The sequence below is a fragment of the Asparagus officinalis genome, chromosome 2, assembly GCF_001876935.1.
Source record: "Asparagus officinalis chromosome 2, Aspof.V1, whole genome shotgun sequence".
Lineage (NCBI taxonomy): Eukaryota > Viridiplantae > Streptophyta > Magnoliopsida > Asparagales > Asparagaceae > Asparagus > Asparagus officinalis.
Genome location: NC_033795.1, coordinates 5,249,857 through 5,258,307, shown reverse-complemented (window position 1 = coordinate 5,258,307; position 8,451 = coordinate 5,249,857). Strand labels below are relative to the sequence as shown.

The window sequence follows — 8,451 nt, the reverse complement described above, 5'->3', positions numbered from 1 at the left end:
ATGAATGCAGTTTCTGTAACAGGATTAAGAGTTTGTGATTACTGTTGGAAGGGAGAGTTGGTTCTGTGCAGTTCTTGTTGCAGGTTAGAGGTGTTACGAGTGCAAAAAAAAAAAAAAAAAAGATTTGATCATCATCGCCCGACGGTTTGATATCACTTGCAATTTAGTGAAGATCGAAGACGAGAAATGCATCACCTTGATTATTTACAAACTTCAATGCCAAAATCTTTTAGGAAATTATATTAACCAACAAAAACTCACTATTAGAATTAATATAAAACTATAATTTCTTAATACTCGTCATAACTTTAGGCTCCGTTTGGCAAAGAGTTAAGGAGGAGGGATTAAAGAAAAGGGTTAACTTAGTTAATCCATCGTGAAGAGTTAAAAAAATTAAAAAAATTCTAAACCCGTTTGGATACAATAGTTAAGACAAGAGGTTAATTCTTTTGTGTTTGGCAAATGAAGAGGGGTTAAGAAGATTAATCTCATTATTTTTTTTAAAAATACCACTTTCGTCCTTATTGAAGATTTATAAATAATTATCTCATCAAGAATAAAAAAATTAGACTAAATAAACACAGACTTATCCTCAATAACAATCGTAATGCGAATCTACATAACACGGATTTTTACCTTAACAAAATACAAATTAACCTTGAATGTTCCGATGACATTTTTTTTCATACACCACTCCCTCAATGCCGAAAGTTTTAGCATCATCATAGACTAGACTAGATTGCAAATCGAACTTACAATCTTCGCCATGGATGCTTAGACCTGAAATAACAAATCCTTAGAAGCTCCAAATTCTCCATGACTTAAAAATATTGGGTTTGTCCCTTCTGAACGATCTTGTGCTTGTCATTCTTCAATAGTTTCAAGCGTTCTAGTCGCCGTGCATAGTTCAATGAAGCCTGGTTCCTCTGTAATTTTTTTTTTCTAATTAACATCAGACAATGTAATGAGGTGTCTATAGTTTTCTTCAGAGCATTTGTTTTGATTCTCTTCTGCTGCAGCGTCGATTGATACCATTCTCAAGGCAACCTTACGAATTGATGGAAGCTTAATAATAAGAATGTTAGCCCTTGCTTGGACAAAGGAATGCTTCTCCATCATTTCTTAGATTGTCGAGGGTCGAATTGAAGCAAATCTTCTGATGAAGATAAAGAAATCATAGTAGTTGCCTGTTAGAATATTCCGATATGTACAACTTTTTGTAAAAAGAAAGTGTCCAATATATATATGCAAATATTATTATACTAGGACGCAATGGATAAGCCATAAACATGCACAACAAGCTAAAGGTCATAAGCATTGAACCAATTGTGATTTATGCAAATCGTGTTCTTCTGCAATATAGAAAAAGATGCGCAAAACTTCAACAAACTTGGTCTTCATAGTCCTTCAACAAACATTGATCTACGAAATGACTATATAAATATCTGCGAAACTTACTAAATTATGGACTTGATGATACCATCCACTTGGCACTAAATTTTACTTCATTTTGTTCTTGAGCAATCAAACATATTGAATAATAATATTCAGGAGCTGAGCAAACAAAGTGAAATAGCAAAATAACCAGCTCCTGGTAATTGACTACAGGTTTATTCCAAAAAACTTAGAAATCAAACATGCACTACTTGAATAATAATACTCAGGAGTTACTTCCAAACAACAGCAACAAAAATACTCAAGAGACAGACCTTATTACAGGTTCATCATATCACATCTAAGCATAACAATAACTTATGTTGTCTGAAACAATAACAAGTTTGTACAAGTAACTTGTAGTTGATATGCAATTGTGATTTGCTTATAATTTGCATGATATGATAATTTATCTGGAACAGTTCGTGAAAAGGAAAAGATCTGTGCTCTTTTTTGTAATTTTTCACAAAAAATTGAATGATTTAATAACTTCATGATGGCTAATCTGAATCTGTACGTTGTCATCGAATGCAATTGTGATTAGGAAAATGCTAACAAAGGAAAATGCAAAATCAACATACCTCGAATCTCCTTTGCCTCCCGTCACTTGAGATCCCCCATCGGCTAAAAATTCATCTCTTCTTACTTGTTCCCCCTAAAATATTCCTATTAATAGCTGCGAAAGATCTCTCAAGTTACTTCATACCCAATCCGACTTACACATGTTTAGAGATAAATTGCAGTTGCAGATAATATACAAGTTAAATAATCACTGATGATATCTCATAAATTACCAAATTAAATTAAAATCAAGACAAGTTAAAAGATTAAATAATAATGTGATTTGCAGCTATCAAGGAAGAAAACGACTGTGGGGAAAGAAAACAAAGTACGTAGTCTGGAAGAAATCAACATACCTCGAATCTCCTTTGCCTCCCGTCACTAGAAATCCCCAATCGGCTTGAAATTCCTCTCTTTTTGCTTGTTCCCCCTAAAATATTCCTATTAATAATAGCTGCGAAAGATCTCTCAGGTGAAAAAGTAGAGGGAATTTTTTAGAGGAAAATATAAAATAAATAAATCTAACCCATGCAATTAAAACCCCCAACAAACAAGCTGTAATAACTTAACAAGTTCTTCATCGTCCATCAACTCAATTAAGACGAGAACACAATAGAATTAATCAAAGAATTCAAAGAGAAACAATACTCACTTTGGATGCCGGGAGACCATCCAATTCCACGATCGCCATCTCGTGACATCATATCTGGTCTCATCATAAAGAAAATGTGAAAGGGCGATTAAGCCTCGTAGTTGTATATAAAATCGAGGGGGCAAAGTGTAGATAAACTTACCTCTTTTTGGAGGCTGAGACTGGGGCTTGCTGCGAATTGGGGGAAAAGAAACTTGCTGCGAATTGGGGGAAAATAAGCTTGCTAGGGAAAAGAAGCTGGCTGCGAATTTGGGGGAAAAGAAGCTTGCTGCGAATTTGGGGGGGAAATTCCGCCGCCTACCCTCGCGTGAGAAGGCGGAACAAGCCTTGTTCCGCCTTCTCACGAGGAACAGTTAACCCTTCAATTCACGGGTTAAATGGAGTTTTGAGGTCACGTGCGGGTTACTTAACCTTTGGGCTAATTTTTCTGTTTGGCAGGTTAATGAAGGGTTAAACCTCCTTAACCCTTCATTTAACCCTTTGCCAAACACAGCCTTAGGGTTTTGGTGTGATGGTTAGAGGAATTAAATTTAAGATGATATCAGAGCAATTCAGGTTCAAATTCCACTGGTCACGAATTAAATGCGGATTTTTTAAAAATTAACACCGCTACACAAGTCCAAGTTTTGACCCATAAAAAAAAGACACTCAACCTGCGAGCATATTAAAATTAATATAAAACTATAATCCTTGATCTTCATCATAACTTTAGAGTTTTGGTAAAATTGTTAGAAGAACTAAATATAAGACGGTATCAAAGTAATTCATGTTCAAATCCCACCAGCCACGAATTAAATACAGATTTTTTTTATAAAAATTACCACCGCTACGCGAGTCCAGATTTCGACCCATAAAAAAAAACGCTTGACCAACACGAACATATTAGAATTAATATAAAACTATAATCATTAATCTCACCGAGTTTTGGTCTAATGGTTAGAAGGAAGAGGAACTAAATTCAAGACTCAGGAATGAACCGACTATCACTAATACTACTTCCCAGTAAAAGCGTTCAAAACGCACAACGTCCACCACCAAAATATGTATCATTCATTATATTATATAAACCTAAACTAGCGACTTCAGTTCAGCATTGTATATACATGTTTCTCTCTAGCCTTCCTAGTATCAAAACATCCCCCCATACCAAAAAAAATAAACAAACATTCTAATCATACAAAAAACTTAATTCCCTTTCCAACCAAAAATCTAGGGAGAACTAGCGAAAACACAAACACAATCATAACCCGGCATCCTTCAGAAACCCTCGCGAAAATGCCCACACCATCGACTTCCATCCCGGGAATTCCTTGATCATCAAAACCGACAGGTTCCAAAATTTGTATTGTTAGGATAGTCAGAATTGTTAGGATAAGTCAGGACCATTGCCTCAATCAATTTCAATCCATATGCCAAAAGTTTCTCGTTAAGTCTTCATCCTGATTCTGTAACAGCAACGAAGCGCCAGCGCCATCATAGTGCCAATAGGTATCGGCATCAAACCTTCCGTCTTGTTGTAACGCATCAATCGTCCCAAAGTGGCCCTGCGTGAATGCGTACTTGTCCTGCTCGCTCGAGGTACCACGCGATGGATCCATATCCATGTCTCGTAACCATTCATCGACATTAAACATATCCTCTGGCAAATCTTGAATTTGATCAAAGTGCCACTCTTCTTCCTTAGGCTTGTCCTTGAGTATAGCGGTGCCAAAACCAGAATCTTCAGCTGTCAAATCATCTGTTGCTTCAACTTTAGGAACCTTGGTCTCCTGAACGGAGTTTAGGTCATGAGAACTAGTGGCAGACTCGTAAGATTCAGGAGAGGCATCTGCTTCTGGTTCTGGGAGATTGACACGTGCATTAGACCCGTACAATGTTCTTGCAGCAGCATCGTAAGCAACAGCGGCTTCTAAAGCGGTGTCGAAAGTCCCCAGCCAGAGGCGAGACCCACGATTAGGCTCTCGGATCTCAGCGACCCATTTCCCCCAGGTTCGTTGCCGAACTCCCCGGAATTTGTACTCCGAATTCTCTGGGCCTCCTTTTCCTTGCATGCAGCCCTTTCTTGATCCCTTTGCAGGGGGTTTTCGAGGGGAGTTCTCGGGGTTTTGGGGTTCTTGATTTCTGTTGAGTTGTTGCCATTTGGCTAGAACTTGTTCAACTGTGTCCCCATTGCGGCGGCTTCTTGTTTTCTTCTTCCTGGAGAAGGAGCAAGCTTTAGAGGCAAAGAAATGAGCAAGGCAAGAACAAATATTGTGAACAGGTAGGATGAAGAATTAGAGTATGCACAATATATAGCAGAGTCCAAACATAAATTAAGAAGACGGAAGATAAATTGATATGAGAATGAAGATTAGAGCATGCAACACAATCAAATCATGTTTCATAACTTCAACCATGTCAGATCTTATATCTACATCCATCCTCTTTTCTACTCTAGCCAGAATTGTCCCCAAAGGTTGTACATGCACATACCTAATAGACTCTCCGTCACCTTGTCATCAATTGATAAAACTCATTAAAACCTTGGAATATGCTCATATGAATTATTATTCCTATATCACTACTGATTTTTAAGTTTGGTCTTTCACCATATTTACTCATGTTTCTTCGCAAAATGAAACACGATATATAGACCTTCATTGATGTTTCCTCACAAAAAATTTCTCAAATTCATCTCCACTTTTTCTTTTGTCCTAATCAATTTTTTAATAGTAATGCATCATCTAATTTCTTTGCATAATGGAAATCTCATAATAAACTTTAAAAAAGTACAAACTGTCCCAGTAAATTAATGACACCATTTCCGTAACTAACTTCTGAATAGCATATCAAATTTGTTTATCGTGTCCATATAATAGTATTGATTTTAATTCAGAAAACATTGGACTACCTTAGAAACAAATTTATGTGCATTAGACAATATTGAAGCGTATGCAGATAATAGTGATTGAAATGCAGTGTTCTAAAAAGCTTCCGTCTTAGCCACCTAGGCTAGGGGAGCGTATACCGCTTACGCGGACAACACTGTTAAATCCTGGTCCTGGTTTTCTACAAACACCTTCATCAACTATGAACACCTTCAACTCCTCTGACCTTCGGCAAAAGCTCCTTCACCACCACTAAAGCAAAAAAAGAAATCATCTTAGGCCTAGCGCCTAGGTGCCAACTTCACAACTATTGGTGTGTAAGAGCATCTCCAACCCTACTCTCCAAATTCCACTCTCCAAATTGGAATATTGAATATTCCTAGAATATTCTAGAATATTCTAATTTGGAGATTAGAATTTGGAGATTTGCTCCAACACAAAATCTATAAATATTTTTCTTCTTATTTTTTGTCAAAAAAAGCCACATAAATTAGTAATGTTGGATATAGTTTACATTAATAATTTTATTTTTAATAATTTATTTGGAAAAAGAATAATAACATTAAAAAGATGTCACCGAGAACTTTAAAATGAACACAATATTAATAATAAAATACAACATATTAAAAAAATAAAATCTAAAATAACAATGACAAAGCATACATTGATGGAACAAGGAAACAAACATAAACCTCTAACACAACATACCATAGATCGCAAACATGAAACTCAAACATAAAATATGATAAGAAACAATTAAAATTTTGACAGGTCATTATCGTTATAACTACCGGTTCCATCTTGATCTCTCGATGAATCCCCATATTTATTTCTTCCTACAGAACCAGTTTCTCCCACAAACTGAGAAAATCCTTCTTAAGCTCTAAAGGAAAATCCATATTCGTTTTCTCCTCCTACAGCTCCTCTAAGAAGCTCAGAAAATCCTCTTGACCCTCTGGAGGAAAATCTATAGTCGAATGATGAAGCTCTATATTCCTTTCTATTAATAATTTCTTATTTTTTTGTTGATAGTAAGCACGTTCACTTTGATCGACGATCTTACTTAGATCAATCAACATAATTTATCTATCCCCGCTCACGCTGAAGAGCTAATTGTTGGTCACGTTGTTCTACTTCTCTAGACCATAATTCTAATTTTATTTTTTCATTTTTAAGTTTTATTATCATCAATCGCTCCATTTTATCCCTGCTCAATTCACGTTTAGCATCCATCTCTTGCATACTCTTAATAATTCCCTCATCAGAACTAAACTCCGCAGATTTTTTCTCTCTTTGCCTTCTCCTTCTTTCTTCCAACATGCCGACTTGCAGGGCTGTCCGTGGGAGACTGGTCATCACTCATGTTCATAAAACTTTCGCTCTCCGTGTTGAGATCCATAACGTCCTATGTGGCATTAGGCCGACTTTGCGTGTTCGACTCTGATCCTTCAAAGATGCTCTCAGTTGCATGATCGAATTTAGGGTCAGCTCATTTCTCGGCATCCTTGAGGATCGTCCAAACATGATCGAACTGAAATCCTTTCCTTGATGGAGATTGATGATGCCGAACGATTCCAACGATTCCTTGATTGACATAGGAAGATTCAAGATAGGAAAGCTCATTTTATGTTTCAGAACGCGTTAAATTAACATTTATGGCAAATGCATGGTAACAAAGTAATGTAATTTAAATATTATAATTTATGATTATATTTTCTTATGAGGGAAGTTAAATAGATCCCCGTATTTAAATTTTCATGTTTGATACTTATTTATTTAATTTAAAAATAATAATTTTATAATAATACTAAAATAAATTAATTTTAGTTTCATTTTGAATATCTCGACAAGACCTTTTTAAATATATAATTATCTCAAAAATTAGATTAATTTTTTAACTATATTTATTTGAAATTAAACATCTAATTTAAATTACTAAGAATGATGGCAAAGTGGTTTTTTAACTATATTTATTTGAAATTAAACATCTAATTTAAATTACTAAGAATGATGGCAAAGTGGTAATTTTTAAGAAATTAACTATTTGAAATTAAACATCTAATTTAAATTACTAAGAATGATGGCAAAGTGGTAATTTTTAAGAAATTAACTAGTTAAAGGTGATAAATTTGTAAATAATAAAAGTTTGGATAGTGATTCGGAGAGCCTCTCGAGATTCTAGCTTCACTCTCTAAATTTGGAGAGTGAACCATCTCCAAACTTGAAGATCTCCAAATTTGGAGAGTGATTGGAGAGGATTCACTCTCCAAATTCAAAGGGACGGAGATATTGCCGAGTGATTGGAGATGCTCTTAACGCATTATTTAAAAAAAAAAAAAAATAGGCCAGCCTAGCTCTGTAACCTCGTTGAAGTGTATGCAACCAGAAGACTTCCATGATATTGTTATTTTTCAGTTCGTCACATAAAAAAGTTTTGGTCTTGCTATTTCGCAACGCCATCTAAAAGCTTCAATCTTTTTTTTCCTGCACTCCTCCATGAATGTCACAAACTACCCAATGCCCCCCGAATCAAAACCCCTATCGATTACTTGCAAATATATATATCAATAAATAAATAAAACTGCCACCCAAACAAACTCAAAACCTCGATCATCAAAACTATGCAAAGAAGCAATCAACCAAACGAAGAAAGAGAGAGAGTCTTTCTCACCTTTGTGCGTCCACCATTGAGTTCTCTTTCATGGGCACCTCTCTGTTCCTCTCCATTCTCTCTCTCTCTCTCTCTCTCTCTTCAACACAATATCTTCCTGTTTCTAAGCTCTTCTCGAAGGCTGTAAAGGCTTCCGGACCAAGTAAAATATCCAGCTCCCGGAAAAGGTTTATTTATAGGGTCCTTTTCTTAGTTTTCTAGATATTTCCGAACCGACGGGCCCGATGACGTGGCGGACCGGGGGCCGTTTGTCTGATTCATGTGGG

The 8,451-nt window shown here is 35.9% G+C and overlaps 1 protein-coding gene and 1 long non-coding RNA gene across 3 annotated transcripts; both read right to left on the bottom strand.

Moving 5' to 3' along the window:
- LOC109830023 lies at positions 566-3,121 on the bottom strand. 2 transcript variants are annotated; one of them, XR_002244178.1, is made up of 5 exons: positions 2,790-3,121; positions 2,648-2,701; positions 2,352-2,449; positions 2,016-2,110; positions 566-1,187 (listed from the first exon to the last, which is right to left on the bottom strand). It is a non-coding gene; the product is annotated as an uncharacterized LOC109830023 (long non-coding RNA). The 2 variants fall into 2 exon arrangements; XR_002244177.1 differs by having other exon boundaries at positions 566-1,156; positions 2,790-3,114.
- LOC109830022 (dehydration-responsive element-binding protein 2C-like) lies at positions 3,681-8,314 on the bottom strand. The gene is made up of 2 exons (XM_020397175.1): positions 8,186-8,314; positions 3,681-4,843 (listed from the first exon to the last, which is right to left on the bottom strand). Exons 1-2 carry the CDS (start codon positions 8,239-8,241, stop codon positions 4,048-4,050), a joined length of 852 nt encoding a protein of 283 aa, XP_020252764.1. The 5' UTR covers positions 8,242-8,314; the 3' UTR covers positions 3,681-4,047.

Bases quoted from the DNA above. Each gene is read 5' to 3' on its own strand.
- LOC109830022 (XM_020397175.1), bottom strand. From the start codon at position 8,241: ATGGAGAGGAACAGAGAGGTGCCCATGAAAGAGAACTCAATGGTGGAC. The intron at 4,844-8,185 runs GTGAGAAAGACT...CTCCTTCTCCAG, and splicing joins TCAATGGTGGACGCACAAAG to GAAGAAGAAAACAAGAAGCC.